The 21,698-nt window shown below is 42.4% G+C and overlaps 1 protein-coding gene across 1 annotated transcript in view; it reads left to right on the forward strand.

Annotated features, from left to right (window-relative positions):
- The window catches only part of LOC102309767 (TBC1 domain family member 2A), a 55,458-nt gene that overhangs the window by 565 nt on the left and 33,195 nt on the right, over positions 1-21,698 (forward strand). Inside the window, 11 exon segments of the mRNA XM_042226538.1 lie at positions 102-191; positions 5,336-6,323; positions 6,409-6,523; positions 14,735-14,855; positions 14,962-15,077; positions 18,140-18,399; positions 18,482-18,751; positions 20,250-20,378; positions 20,574-20,684; positions 20,812-20,984; positions 21,162-21,273. Coding sequence (XP_042082472.1) covers positions 160-191; positions 5,336-6,323; positions 6,409-6,523; positions 14,735-14,855; positions 14,962-15,077; positions 18,140-18,399; positions 18,482-18,751; positions 20,250-20,378; positions 20,574-20,684; positions 20,812-20,984; positions 21,162-21,273 — 2,427 coding nt within the window. The 5' untranslated portion in view covers positions 102-159.

A 21,698-nucleotide genomic window follows, 5' to 3' on the forward strand; every position in this document is an offset into this window, starting at 1 on the left:
GAGAGAGAGAGAGAGAGAGAGAGAGAGAGAGAGAGAGAATGGGATCAGTGAGCATAAGCAGCTTTCCTAAAAGCATGAAGTATTTGCTCACTTCCTATCAGGCTGCCGGTGTTGTGCTGCATTCTGTGACCGGATCAACTGCGTTCCTGCCTGCTGCTCATGTTTCCATCACTTCATGCTCAAAAAGCAAAGTCAGTGATGCTCTTCATCAGTCAGAGATCCACCTCCAAAACGAACAAGAAAAACACATCTGATTTCAGTTATGACGAGCTGTTTGTACTAACGTCATAAAACAAAAAGTCTTTCTAGAAGACAAATGAAACAAATGTCCCAAAGTCAGAGCCAGTGTTGTGTCAAAAAGTGATTGTTTGTATTTAAACTGCTATAAATAACTTGTTGGTCTATAATATGTGAAACATATGTCAAATGTATCCCTCATGAATGATATCAAGTCATCTTAAGCAACAAACAACATTCCTGTAACAAGGTAGATGCCGCAATCAGTTTTTGGCAGTGACTTTTTTGTATCCTTTATTTATGCAGTTAAAAAAATTCTTGTTGACTTTAAAAAGATCTCTTTCAAGAGTAATCGGGCCAAGGGGACAGCTGAAATTGCAACAAATGCAAAAATAGTTCTGTAAACATATTTTAAGTGGACAAAAGGGAGCTGATTGATTATAATGTAAGTACAATAACACAGGTATTTTTTTATTTTATATACACCCCTTTGTAATACCTGTTCACCAAAGTCTATTTAGCAACATATATAATGATATTACACATAAAAAACCCCACACGGAAACATTGGAAATCAGTTTTTGGCACAACACCTGTCTGCAGAGCATCTCAGTTGAGCATGGCTAAAAACCAGTAAACAGGCAGAATTATATTAATAAATCAACCAGCAGAGGGTGCTCTATAGGTTGGCTAAGTTTGTAGTTTTGCATTAAATTAGACAAGAGCCACTAGCACTTCTTCCTGGTGCCTTACAGTGGTTGCTAGAGGTTGCTGGCCGTTTTGGGGTGATATTGGTTGCAAACAGGGTGCTGCACCAGAAAAACCCCCTTTAATTGCTGTGGTTACTAGGAAGTTGCCATAGTCACCCATATTTTGCGTGCAAGGTGGCCACTTGTCTGCAAACACTCACTAACTAACCACTAGTAGTAGTGCAAACCAAACAGGAAACAGATAACTTTCAAAGTAAAGGTTGGGCCTCATTGCCAGACACATTCCACAAGACATGAGTGACTTTTACTTTGAAGGCACAGTCTTTGTTTTAACTAACTTAGCTAGCAGCTGTCAAATGTTTGCAAACAAGATGGCATCTTCCATCCAAACTACAGGCAACTGCAGCAATCTGTCAGCAACCAAAGCAGTTTCACCTTGCAACAGCAACTTTCTGCAACCACTTGTAAATCAATCAGAGAATATTGATTTTTCCTTTGCAGCCTGGGATTGCCATGGCGTAACTGTTCACGCTGATGGATAAACATCATATACATGACTTCCACACAGAGAGGTGACAGTGTCTGTTGTTTCTGTTAGATGAAATAACATGGAGTCACTCATAAATATCTCACAGTTGTAAGTCATTACCAAAGGATAGAGCAACAGGAGTAAAATAAGCTTAATGAGTAGTAGGCTCAAACTGTCATAAACCTCTGACGTGCTTGAGGGTTTGGCTTTGGGTTGGGCCTTCGGGGGCAGTGCAGTGAGCTGTGAGAATGCCAAAACTTTTCCAAGTCAAACAAACATTTAGATAACAAGACATATTGGCCAAAGCTGCTGCCGCAAACATGAATCATTTCATGCTCACTCAGATGACAAGCAGTATGCTGTGGGACCGACACGGTGAACTCTAAAAGCGGTCACACCTGCAGCGGAGCAGCCCCAACTGAAACAAGTCACGTGCAGACCATCGCTTGTTTTTTCTTCAGCACTTAAAATGCTTGCATTACGTTCCTGGAAGCAGCGCTTAGGCTTTTAAATCAGCACTGTCTCAGCTTTTCCAGTTAGCACGCTCTGAACACACACCAATACTTAAATAGCATGAGAGGAAATACAGGCATGAGACACACCACTGCTGAAAGGAATTTGTCCTAGGTGAAGAATTTCCCATGAACGTCTTCTTTAGCATTGCTTGGATCCTTTCCCCCCCCCTGTTGAACACTTAATTTGATTTCAAGCAATTTTCTTTTCTCACCCTTTAGTGTCATGCAGATCTAACCTTTTCAGCTTTCTTACTCTTACTGCCAGTCTAATATTAGCCTGGTAGTTTCATCTGGAACTGGATCCAAAACCTGACATGTACAAAACAGCATTGAGGGAAAAGCTCCCCCCAGAAGCTAAATGTCTTTTAAAATGGCCACAGAGCACTCTTGCTTTAAATCTGTGGTTTTTAAGGGTTTCCAACCTATCTCACACTTTAGTGTTAGCCATTGTCCCATGATGACGATTGCATCAAGCACACTCTGAATCAGCGCAGTTAGATCAGTTTCCATACAATGACCCACAAAATCCCAAGCAGGTGTTCATAAACAGCTGACACTAAGTGTGACAACACAATAGAATTTGTTTTAAAAAAAGATCTTCAGTCTGTCACAGTGATTCTCAGAAAGTTATGATAAAAAACAAACACACTATTCTGAAGCATTTTAAAAATATTACACACTAAACAAAGTGAAGTAACTTAAATGAATGGTAAGTCAACAAAAGTGAAAGTTGGGAGAATCAGGATTGTGAGAGGTGCAAGGAAGAAAAACAAAGAACTAACTCAGAGCAAGTACTAGCAACAGCTTTATAGACTGGAAAACCCAGTCAGCCCTGCCCTCCAGGTAGCTGAAACATCTACAGAGGAAAGGGAAGGCATTAAATGATGGGATCGGTCAGACTAAATTAAAGGAAAGGAAAATCTCCGAACTTAGTGCTTCTTTGAATGAATTCAAGTCTCTGGAGTGTGAATCAGCGCTGACACCAAATGCCGCACCACTGCTTACACAAACTAAATGTCAAATACCTCGAACTGGAAGCACATGCTCTACAAACACTGTCAGACAAAGGCAGAATGTGGGGAACCTTTACCATCTTCCCCTTTCAGCTGTTTGAATAAAATGAGTCTAGTAGTCAGTAGAAAATTAAAGGGCAGCTGGTTTTCCTATCTGAAACCCGTTTAACTGAAAGCCAACAGTCCATACAGGACGCGGCCTCCTTCCAAACTCATTGAAGGCTGTCTGAAAAAATCCATGAATATAACAGCAGTCAGTAACATGCATGATCTGCACAGCACAGGTCTGCAGTTAAGCTGAATTGGATATTCCACAAATACGTATGGGCTGACCTGCCACATGAGAAGGTCATGCCACGCTTACGAGTCAAGAGCAGCTACTCTAGTTTGGCTTTCCGCCTTCATATCTGTGTGTATAGAGATGCAGAGATATGGATTGTCATTTAGATGTTTTGCTTCCCTGGACCTGAACCACTTCCTGTAATTAGGTCCCATTACTTTAGAACTCATCAGATTTGTGCTTATTTTGATGCTTTTCTTCAGTAGAAGAAGGATTCAGTTCCTCCACTGCGGGAAAAAAACACTAAAACGTGTTTTTAGAGCTTCACGCATCATGGTGCTCTGCTCCTGGACCACCAACGGGTGAATAAAGAGTCGAACACACATTTTAGACTATATACAAACACGTGACTTCAGTAAAAGAAGAAAGAATGGAAAAATAATTATTTACAGGTTTGGTCCTATTTGATTTTTATTTCTCAGTAGAGAAAAAACTTTTAGCATTCTCAGCTGAATTTTAAAATGATGATCCACAGACTGTATACCTTCATATACATATACAGTAGGCACTATACTGTACATTAAGACACTGACTACGCTTGCCATTGCACGCACAACAAAATCCACACCCAAACCAAAGCTGATGTTTCTCTAAACAGGAAAATGTTCAACTGTCAGCCCAGCACTTAGAAATAACAATACAACTCTCTTTTTTTCTGTCCGCTTGCAGCACGCTCTTACTATTTATGGATTCTTTTCTCTTTAAATGGTTTTTAGTTTTACAAATTAAAGCATGAACTTCGAAATAGAACCAATAGAATTTCATCACCAACCCCAGGGCTTTAAAAAAAGACAGAAAAAAAATGCAGTTCTTCTAATGTCCACTAGAGGCTACAGCATAGACTCCCATGTTATTCTTGATTACAGCGTGCTTCAAAAGGGGTGTGGCCTCTTTGGCTGACCTGCAGAAAGGCTGTATCCCAATTCAGGGTCTGCAGCCTTAAAGGCTGCATTTTAAGGCCAATTACGTCACCGCGACGCGATGAAGGCTGTCCCAATTCGAAGGCTGCTCGAAATGCGTCCCTTAAATGAGATACAGCCATAGTTCACAGAAGTGGCTGCAGCTGCTAGCTGTCTGCTAGGCTTCACCTCAGCTAATTGGAGACCTCAGGGCCATGTTTGTGCTGTTAGAGCCTTTTGTTGTCATTTTAATAATTATTATTATTATCTAGCCAACAATATGGCTGCTGTGTGCGTAATCGTACTAACAGACCATTCAGTGAGTCCATTTCTAAACTTAAACTTTTATTTAGATGTTACTGTGCAGTAATTAGCAGGTATGTGTCTGTGTGATGCTGTTGTACTGTTTGTGAATGCAGCTTGACAGTCAAGCTAGCTAGCATAACATAACACTCCACCCTGTCATACAGATATGGTCTATATTCCTTCCTAGTTAAATTTACCCTTTTTAATTTTTCATATTTATTTCCTATCTTATTCATAGCCTTTCCTTTTTTGTTTTCTTTAGGTCATGAGCAGTTGTCCAAGCATTTCACTACATATCGTACTGTGTATGACTGTGTACGTGACAAATAAAATTTGAATTTGAATTTGAAATTTATATGCTATCTCTGAGGTTGAAGACAGATACTAAAACTAATGAGTGGCATTAAGGTGGGTATAGTCATCTTTTATTTACAGTCTATATAAGGTAAACACTCAGAAAGTAAGCAAATCAATTTTAAAAAATTTGAGGAACCTTGGCTGTCCACATGATTTTACTCCATACAGGTGATATTGCATATTTCAACACAAACTGATGTGTATCTGAATGTGTAACTGGTTTACTTTGAATTTGTGTCCCTGCATTTCTTCTCCTGCTGGCTATGTTTTCTTTTTTCCAAATGCAGCCTTTATTTATACTCCTTGTCTGGAAAAAGGCACTTAGTCTGGATTTGAAATTCTCAGAATCCAGTTTGATGGTTTACCGCCAAACGTCTCCTCACAAACATCATTAAACTCAATTTCCTTCCTCCGTCTTTCTTTTTGCAGGATGAATGGAAGCGGCTCAGCAGGAAATCCCAGCGCTGCCTCGTCTTGCTCACTTCCTGCCCACGCTAACGAGGGGACGCTGAAGACAGAGCCTCCGAAGAAGGACCACCAGAGCAGAGAGTCTGCCAGTGTGCCTGGGTCACAGAAGAACCAGAGGCCAGGAGGGAACAAACAGGCTAAAGATCCTCACACGGAGAAAACCTCAGAAAATACTCCAGAGACAAACAGGCTAAAGGCTAAAGATTCAACTTCTTCAAAAAATGAATCAAAACCAGATCGACCACAACCAGAAAACCTCTTTCCAGACCAAACCGAACTAGATCCTGTTCTTGAATCAAAAGATTCTGGTTTGGGGGCAGATCAGAGGAACCTTGGAGATCCTGCCAGACCAAAACATGAACAAGAACCGGGTGACTCTCAGGACTGTCAAAACCACAAAGATCTTTTTTGTGCAGATCAGAAAACTAAAGATGAGAAAAGAAACTCATTTATAACTTTGCTAACAGATGAAAAGGATGTCCAGAATAAGCTCCATATTTCTGAGTCCATAGAGGAGAAAAAACCTGAGAGGCTTCAGCATTTCCAAGATCCTCCTCACCTAAACACCCACAAGTCTCCTCCCCCTTCTCCTGCAGACCAGAAAAGACACTTGGATCCTCCAGCTAAAAGATCCGCCCTGGCTCCACCAGCTCCACCTCTCACCATTGAGGCTTTCTGTGACCAGATGCAGCCCGGCCCTGCAGGTTTTCCTTCCGGGGAGCCCAAACTGTGCGGCTTCCTGATGAAGCAGGGTGGGCCTCTGAGGGCCTGGAAGCAGCGCTGGTTCACTTACGAGGAGAAGAAGAACCAGCTGTTCTACTACCGCACACCAAACGACGTGATGCCGCTCGGGTGGGTGGAGCTCAGCGGTGCCACCTTCACCTACCCACTGAAGTCAGAGCCGGGTACCTTCCAAATTAAGACACCTGAACGCACTTTCATACTGAAGGTAGGTGGCCAAATGTTGCTTAAAGCATTTTTGGATTTGAGTCGCAAGTGTTTGGAGTCTCTTAATCCACCTGCACCCTCTCCAGGCTGTGACCGAGGAGCTGATGCTCTATTGGCTGCAGCAACTACAGGTGAAGCGCTGGCAGCACCGAATGATGTCCATGTGCTCAGACCCAACAAACAACAACAACAACACTGCAGGTGAGAAACCAGCGCGAGCTGCTGCTCGAGCTTCTACATGGAACGCTGAGACATGAACTTAACTGTTTTAAAGTTTCTCCAGGATGTAGTTACAGCGAGCAACAATAAAAGTTTATTTAAAACAAAAGCCCTGAACACTGACAGAAGATCTGCTTCGTCTAATCTTATTTTGAAAATATCAGTAAATTACAGTTTGGTGAGCTTCAACCACCATCCACTAGAGGCTCCAGCAGACCCCATAGTGCAGGGGTGGGCAACTCCAGGCCTTGAGGGCCGGTGTCCCTGCAGGTTTTAGATGTGTCCTTGAACCAACACAGCTGATTTAAATGGCTAAATTAGCTCCTGCAGTTCTCCAGAGGCCTGGTAACGAACTAATCATGTGATTCAGGTGTGTTGACCCAAGGTGAGATCTAAAACCTGCAGGACACCGGCCCTCGGGCCTGGAATTGCCCACCCCTGCCTAGTGAGTCACTCCTGAAAGAACATGTTTACAGCCTGATTTTTAAAAAGGGGGCGTATCCGTTTATGACTGCCAGGTGGCTGTAGCTAGTAGTGTTCACCTCAGCTAATTGGAGTCCCTGAACTGGACCTGTGGACTGCGTTTGTGCTGTGGGAGCCTTTTTAATGCTAACAGATATTATTAATTTCGTTAACTCATAATTTGCATCATAACTTTCGTCAGGACGAATTTGGCGGCGATCCAATCTGAATCAACTTTTGATTTAGTCTCCTAGTCTGATGATGTTTAGTTGACTAAAACTAGTGATGGGCAGATGAAGCTTCATGAAGCACTGAAGCTTTTCATCCAATTGGTTCACCCCAGCGCAAAGCTTCTTGAAGCTTCATTTGCTCTAGTAGGACACCTACTGGACGTAAAAATATTAGTTGGCATGAATTTGAAGAGTGTGGCCTTTTGCACACAGCCTGTAAATGTCAACAACAAAAGGAGTGTGTAAAACATGTATATTGTAGTGATGGCAGTATACTGTGTATATTTATACTGGCAGTATGGAAAATGATTATTTGGAAATGCTTAAAATGGAAATGATCATTTACTGTGAGGTGAGGTGTGGTTGGGGTGTGGACAGTAGTTGTGCTTTTGTAACGTTGAGGTATGGACAGCTACACACTGAGGCCTCAGTCCTGCCCATATTTTATTCAGTAAAAACTAAATTTTCACTGCTTTTATAACCTTTAGTGGGGAGAACATAGCTAGGATTTAATGATTTAACAAATCTTTTGAATCCTTTGTCCTCCACAATGCTAAATGGCTGGGAGTCCTCAATCACCATGCTAACCAGGTCTTCATCTATTTGAGATTGTTCTCCTGAGGAAAGACAATAAAGACAAAGCACAAATATAAATATCACACACGTAACTTATTACAGTTGTATAATATTGTTATATCATTTAGTAACATTACTGCATGCTATATTATCATGGCATTTGATGGCTCACCTGGTCTTGCTCCACAATCGGTGTTCCCCTTATTCTCATGCAAAGCTCTGTAGTGCCTAAGCATGGATGAGGTGTTGTTGTTATATCCCAGCTCCCTGGCACATAGCAAACACTTCACCTTGTACAAAAGTAAAGACAGCTTAACATAAATTGTATTGCACCATCAGTATCATGAAAATACATCTTCTGTAGAAATTTACATACCTTGTTGGGAGGAATAAGATCAAAATGTTCCCACACAGGGGAGGACATCCTCCTCTTCTTAGCTGGCTCCATTCTCTCCTGACTTTCTCTCCTCACTCTCATAAACCTCCAAACGGTCTCCAAACTCTCACTAACCGCAACTCTCCATCAAACACCCATTTTTGAATGAAGTCTGAGGGGTTTATATCGCTGTCATATCTCGCGGCAAAGTTCGAACCACTTCATGAACCAGTCACGTGGTACAGCCGGGCAGCGAGGCTTCGGACGTCATCATTTTCAGCTCCTCCCATAAATGAAGCAAGCCTCGATACGCGCATCGCGGAAACGCCCCCTCCATTACTCGACACAAGCTTCGAAGCCTCGATACAGAACGTCACATCACTAACTAAAACTAAACTTTCAGCATTTGCTGTCCAAATGAGTTGTGGTCCCAGAAGAAGTCTGATCTCTGTGTCTGTGTGATGCACCTGTACAGTGTATGCCTCTCATCCACACGTGGTCACTTCTAGCTCTATTAATGTTGAGGCTTCAGAATGCAGAAGCTACAAAGCTGTGAGTTTCCCATCTCATTTTTATACCCAGTCTGTGGTTGAAACAGACTTTCAGTCTCCAACTTGTTTTTCCCGTGACTCTCACCAGAAGCTTCTTCAGACCTTTTCTGGTGTGCTTTCACCTCTTTTGTCTTTATCGGCCCTCTCATGTTCATGTTTGGTCTCTCATGTTCAGGAAGTGAGTGATCTTCCTCTTCCTCCTTTGTGTCCCAGCAAGAATTGGGAAATCCTTCCATGAGGCATGGGAGGGGCTCAGACTGACTCACTGTTCCCTGAAAGTCTAAAATTGCGTCAGAATAAAGGATCGAGCGAGTCATTTAGCATGCACTGACTGGTTTTGTTCCTCTTTTCATAGAAATATTTCAGGTTATACTTTTGTCACAGAGAAGAAGCTGCTTTTCCTTTCATTGTGTCTTCATATATGTGGCTGTTTTTCTTTTTTGTTTAGGTCAGCATGAAGGAGTTTACAGGGTCTCTCTCTGTGCTTCTTACACCCTTATCATCCTATTTAGGACCTGAGTTTGGAGATGGAGATCATCAAAATCCCAGCAGGGCCATTAAAAATTAAGCAGAGGAGCAGGTGGGGAAATTCACCGCTCCCTCCCCACTGAAAGGCACTAAACATGAATCCAGTCTGGTTTTATTTCTCTATGCATTATGTCGGGATTCACTGATCAGCTTTTAGTTGAAAGTCCTCTTGTACAGACAGCCTACGGTCAGTTATCCGTCAGTGTTAAGCAGGCAGAGACTAGCTGAAGCTAAGCACAGCATTCCTATGACAGCAGTGGTAAACACAGTCATGCTGTGTTTAGGTGCAATGCTGGACAGCCTCCAACTGACAGACGAGGTTAAAATTGGTGACAGTGTTCACTGACTCAAACTAATTGAAAATATTAAGCACTCTGATGAGCTCTTTCAGCCTTTTGAGTTTCTGTGTTTGATCAAATAAACCATTTTTAAATGGCCTGCATTTGTATAGCGCTTTACTTAGTCCCTAAGGATCCCAAAGCGCTTTACACTACATTCAGTCATTCACCCATTCACACACACATTCACAATGGCAGCTACATTGTAGCCACAGCTGCCCTGGGGCGCACTGACAGAGGTGAGGCTGCCGGACACTGGCGCCACTGGGCCCTCTGAGATCACTGTAGGCAACGGATGAAGTGTCTTGCCCAAGGACACAACGACCGAGACTGTCCAGGCCGGGGCTCGAACCGGCAATCTTCCGATTACAAAACGAACTCCCAACTCTTGAGCCACAATCGCCCATGGCTTAATCTTAAATTATACTTTTGCGGATGAAGTAAAAAGTGTGATTTTACTTCTGTTGTGTGCCTCTACTGTTGTCTATTAACAAGTAAGCGCATTAGAGGGTTAAAAAGGTTAAAAATTAAATCTTCACTTAGCAAAAATTATGCAAATGTGATTAAATGAAATCATGAATGAAGCTTGTACTAAAAAGTGTTATCAGTCCAAGTACTTCATGTAGCATGCAGTCAAATACTTCACCTCTGAAAATATTTGACTTTTAAGAGGCCATCACGGCTCATTTCACCAAATATTGGTGGTGCCCGATATGCTCTGTGATGTCGCCCTGTGGAGCTGAGGATCATTTCCTGTTATGGTTCAGTTACATCATCATCTGGACAGGAAGCGATTCTGACTGCAGATCAGCTGCGTGCGACTGAATGAGAGGAAACCCCCACAGACTAAATATAAACTGGCGAGCAAACACCTGCTGGAAGGAAAAAAAAAACTGAGTGGCACAGCTCAGAGCTTCATTCTTTCATTTTTTTATCGTGAGATAAAATTTGTATAAAACAAGCATTGAACCTCCTCTGTTTATCAGTCTGACTACTGGAGCAGCTCACCTGGCTCTCAGGTATTCAGTACATGTCCCAGCTTGTTCAGCACTTTTACGTCTCAGCTCAGCTCACAGAGACGGCTCCATTGTTTGTTTGTTTTTAATTATCCTTCATGTAGGTGTTCAGAGCCTAATCTGACAGCGTGGAGATCTTTCAGTGCCCCCTGCAGGGTCTTTATGACATGGCCTGGAGATCCTCCCAGACTCATCCCAATATATACAGTGAAAATCGCAAAATTTCTTAATTTTTAAAAGAATCATTTTTTAAAATTGTTTTTATCTACGTTTGTGTTGTTTAGGCATCAGAATTACTCAACTACTTCAGTAAATCATTCCTATTATATTATAAAACACCTTTCAGGCACACACATTTCTGGATTATACCTTTTTGTAGCTGTTTCTTTTATTTATAGTCTAAACATTATTTATTAATACAATCTGCAACTCTTTCACAATTTTAGTCTTGCTTTCTACTTTTCTTTAACTTAAACTTATTTTTATTTTTTTGTTTTGTTTTATCACTGTTGTGCATATAATACCTATTTGTCGAGCTATCTTATCCATCTAACTAATAGCTATCTTTTTATCTATCTAGCAATCTAGCTAACTATCTAGAATTCACATTAATCACATTATTGGACATCTAGTATGGAAAATTTTAAAAGAAAAAGATAATGGAGGTAGAAGTGCAAATAATTTTACATAAGGGGGACAAAAAATACACTGAACAAAAATATAAATGCAACACTTTTGTTTTTGCTCCAATTTTTCATGAGCTGAACTTAAAGATCTGAAATATTTTCTACATACACAAAGGACCCATTACTATCAAATATTGTTCACAAATCTGTCTAAACTGTGTTAGTGAGAACATCTCGTTTGCTCAGATAATCCATCCCACCTCACAGGTGTGCCATGTCAAGGTGCTGATTAGACAGCATGAATATTGCACAGGTGTGCCTTAGACTGCCCACAATAAAAAGCCACTCTGAAATATGCAGTTTAATCACACAGCACAATGATACACAAGTCGCAAAACCCGTCAGTATCTGGTGTGGCCACCATTTGTCTCACACAGTGCAACATATAGATGTGTTGCACTGTGTGAGGCAAATGGTGCGCAATGGGCATAGAGTTGATCAGGTTGTTGATTGTGGGCTGTTGGTCCACTCTTCTTCAATACTTGTGTAAAGTTGCTGAACATTAGCAGGAACTGGAACACGCTTTCATGTGACAAACTGCTGTCATGTGACGACCTGCAGTCAGGTCCAGTCCCCGATAAGGACGACGGGCATGCAGATGAGCTTCCCTGAGATGGTTTCGGACAGTTTTCGCAAAAATTCTTTTTTATGCAAACTGATTGTTGCTGCAGCTGTCTGGGTGGCTGGTCTCCACCTGGTCGACCATCCTAGAGGTGAACGTGCTGGATGTGGAGGTTCTGGGCTGGTGTGGTTACATGTGGTCTGCGATTGTGAAGCCGGTTGGATGTACTGCCAAATTCTCTGAAACGCCTTTGAGGACGGCTTATGGCAGAGAAATTAACATTCATTTCACAGGCAAGAGTTCTGGTAGACATTCCTGCAGTCAGCATGCCAATTGCACGCTCCCTCAAAAGCTGCGACTTCTGTATCATTGTGCTGTGTGATCAAACTGCATATTTCAGAGTGTCCTTTTATTGTGGGCAATCTAAGGCACACATGTGCAATATTTATGCTGTCTAATCAGCACCTTGACATGCCACACCTGTGAGGTGGGATGGAGTATCTCGGCAAACGAGAAGTTCTCACTAACACAGATTTAGGCTACGTCCACATGTACACGGATATTTTTGAAAATGGAGATTTTCCGTTTCCGTTTTAAAAAATAATCCCGTCCACACGTAAACGCAAAAGTGAAGGAAAACGCTGCTAGGAACATGCCAAAGCAACAGGTGGCGATATATTCCTAAACGTGTAGAAATGTTGGCCAATCAGAAGTCTAGAAGCCTCGGTGGGAAATAGTAAACAAAGATGGCACAAAGAAGCAGAACCTATGTGTGCAGGGACAGTAACTGTGTGTGTATGTGTAAGCATTTAAACACTGCAGAGAGTACAGTTAACAGTATTTTGTCCCCCACTGTAGAAATTAATTTCACCGAAACAATAACATGGCGCACACCTTTGACGCTGCGTTTTCTCAGTTTTCCTCATCCACAAGTAAATGCAAAAATGGAGCTTTCAAAAATATCCACCCTGGCAGGCGTTTTTAAAAAATCTCAGTTTTCAGTGACCGAAAACGCCGTTTACGTGTGGACGAAAGGTGCAAACGCATAGAAAAATCTGCGTTTTCAAAAATACCCGGGTACGTGTGGACGTAGCCTCAGACAGATTTGTGAACAATATTTGATAGTAATGGGTCCTTTGTGTATGTAGCAAATGTTTCGGATCTTTAAGTTCAGCTCATGAAAAATGGGAGCAACAAAAGTGTTGCGTTTATATTTTTGTTCAGTGTAATAATTAAACAATTTAAGACCCGTCAGTGAAGTGTGCTAAGGTTCAGACTCGTAAAACAATTAGCCTGAGCTTTTTTTCAACAGTTTTAAAAAGAGTGAACATCTTTATATTCCTGTCACCTTTCTTTTTTTGCCTGGACGCAAGAGTCATAGCTGAGCCAGTGTTGATGTGTTTTGATCTTTCCATACAACAGAACCCTTTACCAGAGATTTGGAAGTGTGCCTTTTTTTTTTTACTTCCCTACTGAAAACTGGTGATTCTTCAATGGTCAATAACTACAGTACAGACCAGTTTCCAAACTCTGGATCTTAGTCTGGTAAATAATCACCTTAGAGTTTCTTGGATTATAGTAGTTTTTCTTTATCTCCTTCTCTGTCTGGCTTTAGGAAATTGCAATGCAATGAAACTGCTTTCTTAAAAGTTCTTAATGATGTTTATTGAGCCTTGAAAGCCTTCAAAGAACTACTGTGCTGCTCTTTTTATTGGTTTTTCAAAACCTTTAGCACTATTGACCATGGCATTTTATGCCAGAGGCTACTGGTCGTAGGCCTTTCAGACCAAGCAGTTTGGTGTATTACTAATGACTTTTCTGACCATCAGCAGTGCACGTAGCTCAGTGGCCTCTCTTCCAGAGAGTGCCCCAGGGTTATGTAGTGGGGCCTGCACTATTTACTATTTATGTTAATGGCTGTGGACAAAATCTTAATGCTTCGGTTAATTTTTACACAGATGATACAATTATTTATTGTGTTTTGAATTTATACAGTCACAGCTGTGTCAGCTCAGACTGCTTTTGAATGCAGGAAAAAAAACTAGTTTATGTGAAAATTACTGAAACTGAGGCTGAAGTTGGGCTTCTTTTTCCAAAAATCAATCGTGTTTCTCTTTCACAGCAAGGAAAAGGCTCATTGTTACCACCTGTTAACCCCTCCTGGATTACAGCGATAAAATTTAGATGAATGCCTCTGCTCTTTCTCTCCATTTCATGGACTGTTTATCACAGGGCACTAAGATTTACAAGCAGCTGTAAACCTTTGGCACGCCACTGTACTTATATTCTCTGGTTGACTGGCTCTCACTGGCCATATGCAGGATGGTTCATTGGTATAATTTTATCTGTAAATCTATGTATGGTTTACTCCCTTCTTATTTATCAGAGTACACATCATGCAAACAGTTTAGTCATAGTCTGCAGTCTCAGGACTTTATTACAGTCACCATCAGTTCATACAGAACTCAGAAAGAAGGCATTCCTCTTTTTCTGCCCCATCTTTGTGGGATACACGATATGACATCAGCTGATGTCACTTGTAGACTTTAAAAGACGTACAAATGACTTTGTGAAATCATCCCTGGGAACTTGTTCCTGTTTTTGACATGAACGTGTAAACGTTAGACAATTTTAGCTATTCTATTGTTTCTTCTATTGCTGCGATTTTAATGTTTGTCTGACACAGGTCACTCTTGTAAATGAGACACCGAGTCTTAATGAGACTATATAAGAGAGTGTATAAGTAAAGGTCAAATAAAAAGTATTTAAACATCAAACACACATTCATTGAAAATAAGCAGCTAGAAGAAAACACACAGGCTTTGCGTGTGTGTCTGAGGTGTTGAATGTCTGTGTGTGTTTGTGCAGATGACTTCCTGCCAGTGTTGAAGAGCCCCATCGGTCTGGTCGGGGAGGGGGCCGCCAGTGTGCCGATGACGCGAATTCCCCTCGCCAACGTGTCGCTCAAGCATCCGCTCATCGAGATCCAGTGAGTCCCCTCGGCCACAAATCTGAGACATTTAAATGGCTCAGACAGTCTGATGTCTTCCACTTGTTTTGTTGTTGGTCTTCATGTTTCTTCTTTCTGAGTACAGAAACTCAGTCCACTGTCTGCGTAAGAGGTCATCCCAGGACTGGAGTCAGAGCGTGTTTCATGTAGAAGCTCCTCCCTGGATTCCCCCGAACATTGCCGACACAGTCAACACCCCCAGTATGTATATACAGTACTACAGCAGTACTACAGTAACTAGCCAGAGCTTAGAGTACACCAGTAATACCATTTTTATTCATCTATGAAACCACATGACGCAAATCAGTTAAACTACAGTCATAACTTAAAGACTTGAATGATGTTAAATTTTCTCCTTTTAAATTCACACAAACTGAAGTTTTTTATTGTACGCGGCCCTAAAAACCTCAGAAACTTGGTGTCCAACCAGATCCTTATTCTGAATGGTGTTACCTTTGCCTCCAGCAGCCCTGTGAGGAGTCTCGGAGTCACTTATGTCCGTCAGTGCGCACATTAGACAAATATGTAGGCCTTTTTTGTTTCATATATGCAACATCAACAAAATTAAGAACATGGCCTCAAAGTGATGCTGAAATATTAGTTCACAGATTTCCTACTTCTAGGCTGGACTCTTGGAATTCATTGTCAGGTTGTTCTTAAAGCTCGTTGAAAAGCCTTCAGCTGTTTGAAATTCTGCAGAATATAACAGACGAGCTCCCCAGTTTGGATTTAGGAACACTCTCTACTTTTCCTATTAGATTTCTCTTTTTAATAAACCTTGTAGTTAGTGTTGTGTAGGTGACAGGTGACAGTGAACCAAACCATGTTATGAATGTTTCCACCCACATTTGGTCGAGACAGATTGCTGCCCCACTCTGATCCTGCTTCTGTTGAAGGCATCTTCTGTCATAAAGTGCTCCACATGGAGGATCATGTAATCACTGAAGTCTCTCTAATACTGTAAGGCCTTTACTTTGAGATAATAAGGCAGCATTTTTGTGATTTGGGGTATAGAAATAAAGTTGATGCCTGCGGTGCCCATCAGATGTGGAAGGAAGAAGATGCATCTATAGTTACCTGTGACTTTAAATTGGACTTGAACTGGGACTTTTTCATTTTGACTTCAGACTAAACACATAAACATCAGCCTGAACTGTGACTCACCTGTACTGAGTATTTTGTACCTGATTTGGGCCGTGGTCCGCTTCAGTCCTCGGGTTTTTATTAAGAGCTTGTTAGTCTGTGTTTGTCCTGTAAATTACCACCATCAGTTTCTTTACAATTCAATTTTATTTATATGGCGCCAAATCACAACAAAAGTCGCCTCAAGGCGCTTCATAGATACAGAGAAAAACCCAACAATCATATGACCCCCTATGAGCAAGCACTTTGGCGACAGTGGGAAGGAAAAACTCCCTTTTAACAGGAAGAAACCTCCGGCAGAACCAGGCTCAGGGAGGGGCGGGCCATCTGCTGCGACCGGTTGGGGTGAGAGAAGGAAGACAGGATAAAAGACATGCTGTGGAAGAGAGACAGAGGTTAATAACAGATATGATTCAATGCAGAGAGGTCTGTTAATACATAGTGAGTGAGAAAGGTGACTGGAAAGGAAAAACTCAATGCATCATGGGAATCCCCCGGCAGCCTATGTCTATTGCAGCATAACTAAGGGAGGATTCAGGGTCACCTGGTCCAGCCCTAACTATATGCTTTAGCAAAAAGGAAAGTTTTAAGCCTAATCTTAAAAGTAGAGATAGTGTCTGTCTCCCGAATCCAAACTGGAAGCTGGTTCCACAGAAGAGGGGCCTGAAAACTGAAGGCTCTCCCTCCCATTCTACTTTTAAATACTCTAGGAACAACAAGTAGGCCTGCAGAGCGAGAGCGAAGTGCTCTAATAGGGTGATATGGTACTACAAGGTCATTAAGATAAGATGGGGCCTGATTATTTAAGACCTTGTATGTGAGGAGCAGGATTTTGAATTCAATTCTGGATTTAACAGGAAGCCAATGAAGGGAAGCCAAAACAGGAGAAATATGCTCTCTCTTTCTAGTCCCTGTCAGGACTCTTGCTGCAGCATTTTGGATTAGTTGAAGGCTTTTCAGTGAGTTTTTTGGACATCCTGATAATAATGAATTACAGTAGTCCAGCCTGGAAGTAATAAATGCATGAACTAGTTTTTCAGCGTCACTCTGAGACAGGATATTTCTAATTTTAGAGATGTTGCGCAAATGGAAGAAAGCAGTCTTACATATTTGTTTAATATGTGCGTTGAAGGACATGTCCTGGTCAAAAATGACTCCAAGGTTCCTCACGCGTTACTGGAGGCCAAGGTAATGCCATCCAGAGTAAGAATCTGGTTAGATACCATATTTCTAAGATTTTCAGGGCCGAGTACAATAACCTCAGTTTTATCTGAATTAAGAAGCAGAAAGTTAGCGGCCATCCAGGTCTTTATGTCTTTAAGACATTCCTGCAGTTTAACTCATTGGTGTGTGTTATCTGGCTTCATGGACAGATAGAGCTGGGTGTCATCTGCAACCACTGCAGCACAGTACCTGTAATACCTACAGCATGTTCTAATCGCTCTAATAGGATATTATGGTCAACAGTATTGAACGCTGCACTGAGGTCTAGCAGGACAAGCACAGAGATGAGTCCACTGTCAGAGGCCATAAGAAGATCATTTGTAACCTTCACTAAAGCTGTTTCTGTGCTGTGATGAGCTCTGAAACCTGACTGAAACTCTTCAAATAAGCCATTCCTCTGCAGATGATCTGTTAGCTGTTTGACAACTACTCTTTCAAGGATTTTTGATATGAAAGGAAGGTTGGAGATTGGCCTATAATTAGCTAAGACTGCTGGGTCTAGAGATGGCTTTTTGAGTAAAGGTTTAACTACAGCCAGCTTGAAGGCCTGTGGTACATAGCCGATCATTAGAGATAGGTTGATCATATTTAAGACTGAATAATTAATAAATGGCAGGACTTCTTTGAGCAGTTTTGTAGGAATGGGGTCTAAAAGACACATTGATGGTTTGGAGGAAGTAATTATTGAAGTTAACTCAGAAAGATCAATTGGAGAAAAAGAAAAAGAGTCTAACTTAACATCAATGGTACTAAAAGTAGCTGTAGATAATATTACATCTGTAGGATGATTATTGGTCATTTTTTCTCTAATGATAAAAATTTTATTTGTGAAGAAGTTTACCCGCTTCAGCATCCAGGCGTGTGACTTCTTTTAATCCTTCTCTGTCACTTCTCAGGTTCTCCAACCCTCAGCACTCCCTCTGAATCCCCGAGCCTCTCCCCTCCCCTACCATTGCTCAATGCCGCTGATCAGGCGCCCCCTACAGATGGCAGGGAGTCACCATCACTGTTTGAGAGTTGCAGCCGCAGGGTGAAGGCTCGCAGCGCGTCCACCTTGCCTGTCCGCCGCAGAGACATGGCGTCTCAGTCCTCAGACCGGATAGGCCGCTTGCAGCAGGAGAAAGAGATGCTGATGGAGGAGGTCAAAGCTCAGAAGGTGATCAGTCGTTCAGTAATCATAAAGTTTTATTGATCTCTGCTGCCACTGAAAAAAGTGACAAACACAGCGCCTCCTGCAGGAGCTGGTGTGGATCCTCCACAAAGCGCTGGAGGCTTCTCAGCTGGAGAAGCGAACCTGTGCCGAGTTTTTGGCAGAGGAGGATGAGCAGGAACGTCTGGAGCTGCTCCGACACCGCGAGCGGCAGGCGGCCGACCTCCGGGGGCGGCTCGACGAGGCCAAGATGGAGGTGGAGATGGTGAAGAAGAGTCTGGCTGAGAAGGCCACGCAGGTCGCCGAGCTGCAGCACAACAACAGGATGCTGAAGGAGAAGAACAACGCCAAACAGGAGGTGAGGACAAACCAGAGGTTGCTGTCAGACTGACCTCTGGTTGGTCACGTTAAAATAAACCTGTGCACGTTTGTTTCCATGACTGAAAGTTTCTCTGAGATCTGGAGCTGTTCCTGGAGCTGCTGCTGGCTCAGGAAAAAAAAAGAAAAAAAAAAAGCACAAACCGAATGTGGGTGGATGTTGATTAGATCAGACAGAGGGCCTCTCCTGTGCATTCAACGCTTCACCTAAATGACCAGCCCAGATGATGGATGTGCCATGTGATTCGTTGGAAAACTGAGAATTGTAGCCAAAAGAACAAAAAAGGGGAACGTTTAAGGAAGATCACAGAGCAAAATGCTCATTGAGCGAGCTCCGTGTCTTCATTTTTAAAGAGCGGTTGGCAGGTTGGTGTTCTGTGATGTTACTTAGGTCTTTTCAGGAGGTGTTTTTTTTTTTTTTTTAATATTTTCTGATTCTTCAAGTTTGTGCCTCCTTATTTGGACCGTCCGCCTACCTTTGACCTGGATTTGAATTGTTGTACGCCACACTGAAACATCTCAATTCCTAAAATTCATCAGGAGGAGAGAGGAAGCTGCAGGAGTTATGACTGACGATTAAAAAAAAAAAAAAAAAAAAAAAAAACGTGCTGAGAGTAGGGTTCTTTAGGTAGCTCGTCCTTCATAATCATGAGTTGTTTCAGTTATTTAAAATGATCAGCTGTGTCAGTTTGAGTGCCACATACACTGCAGTTTGATCTCAAATTCGTGGAATTAGTTTACTGCAGATTTCTGAATCCAAGACAAATATTTAGAAAGAAATTATGTCTTTTTAAGTCCAAACACATTCTGAAAAGGTTCATGTTTAATATGCTGCGAGCTGCTTACGAAGTCTAAGACATACAACTTCACTCAGTTTTCTGCTGTCGCAGGTTTAAATAGCATTTCGTTATCATTCAAGCACAGGAGCAGTCTTCTGCTCCTGTGCTGGCTTTCTCACACCGCGAGTAGGAGATGATTTTATTTTCCAGATATCTGAACTTTTAAATTTTCACTTCATTCAAAGCCACCCAAGACTGCACTGGGCCCTTTGGTGGGCCTAATCCGGCCTCCGGGCTGCATATTTGACTCTGTCAGGGTTTCATTTTAATTCTGTTTTATGTGTGGCGTGCATTATGACCATATAGCTCAATCAACTGCTCCACCCAGTGGTCACGTATCGTATCTAGGCAGTAACTGGCTCTGTGACTCAGCTTCTTCTTCCTGCCTGAACCAAAACAGGACGCACCTACGCAACATGAGAACGGCTGAAATGAAGCTGAACGATTCTTTATTCTAATTTTGTGTTGTTGAATCACCGCCTGCAGCTGGCAGACAAATAGAAAGTGCTTAGAGTTACAAGCACTTCTACTTGAGTAAATGTACTCATTTACTTTTTCTTGCTTCCTGTGAGCTTTGTGTGACAGTAAAACATGAAGTCTATCTGCAGCTGTACTCACTGTGCGACTGTTTCCTGTCAGGTGATCATAAAGCTGTCCGATCAGGTGACAGCGTGTCTGTCAGAACCGCGGCGCCCCGACTCGTCCTCTGCCGGCCGCATCAACTCTCAGACTCTCAGACAGCTTCGGCAGGAGAACAACAACCTCAAGGTGAAGCACAGTGATAACTTACAGCGAATTACAGTTTTACTTGAAGGTACAGAGTGTAAGTGATTGTGTTTTAAAGAAAGTTTAAAAACCTTCCAAAATGAGCTGAAGCTATCAAAAGTAAAGAAACAGCCGATATTACGTTACTGAGTCTAAAACCTCTTAAACCTCCCAGGTTGTCTGTGTTTGTGTCTGCAGGATGACATCGAGGCATATAAGACTCAGAACAAGTTTCTGAACTCTGAGATCTACCAGCTGACCAAACTGTGGAGGAAAAGCTCAGAGCAGGAGAAAACCCTGATGGTGAAGGTCGGTCTGATGCCATTTCTGTTCATTTAAACACTCCACCACCACACAGAGCTGCTATGGGCCAGCTACAGCCCACAGCCTACAGCACAGTGATTAATGCCTTTTCCTGCCCTCTGATTGGCTGCAGTGTGCTTTCCTGGAGGCCACTAACTGTCAGGTGGAGAGCCGTTACCTGGGAGTCCTGCGGAGGCTGCAGGAGATCAAATCTCTGCATCCGGCCCAGCGGGAGGCCGTGCAGAAAATGATCGAGGACGCTCTGAAGGGAGAGCTGAAGAGAGTCACGAAGCTCAGCGTGCACAGGTACGAGCACCTGAACAGCAGGGTAGACAAAATAACAGACACAACCTGCTTCTTTCTCATTCAAGAGTCACTTGACATGACAATTAAAAACTCAGAAGAAGAAACTCTAAATAGATCAAATTTTTTACTGTTTACTCCAGACCTGATGAATGTGTTAAACATCTGCTGTGTCCTCAGGGATCATGATGAGTACGGCTTTAAGATCATCCCAGACTACGAGGTGGAGGACATGAAGCTGTTGGCAAAGATCCAGGCACTGGAGATTCGCTCCCACAACCTGCTGCACCAGGTCCGAGAAATCAAAGCTTACAGCCGCTCATCCGGGGGAGGTTAAATAAACTCAGTGCGACACCCCCCCAGCAGGCTAGCAGGGCCTGCTGTCACTAATCAGGGCTAAAAATAAATAAATAAATAAAAATAAATAAATAAATCAGCCCAAACCTTCTTTCAGCTGCTCCCTTTAAGGGGGTTGCCAGAGCCAATCATCTGTCTCCACCTGTCTGTAATGCGGTTAAAGGACCAGGGCGCCTGACTGCAGCATCATAGACAATGAGCTATCAGAATAAGGTTCGACTGTGAAGCCTGAGGGTGTGAGTAAAACACAGGAAATCAAAGTTGAGCTCAATAAAATAAACATATATATATAAACACCCAGCACGCCCCTGCGGGCGGTTTATCCTTCAAGCTCGGGTCCTCTACCAGAGGCCTGGGAGC

Source organism: Haplochromis burtoni, unplaced genomic scaffold (assembly GCF_018398535.1).
Source record: "Haplochromis burtoni strain Fernald_Lab_line unplaced genomic scaffold, NCSU_Asbu1 Contig_217, whole genome shotgun sequence".
NCBI classification, from domain to species: Eukaryota; Metazoa; Chordata; class Actinopteri; order Cichliformes; family Cichlidae; genus Haplochromis; species Haplochromis burtoni.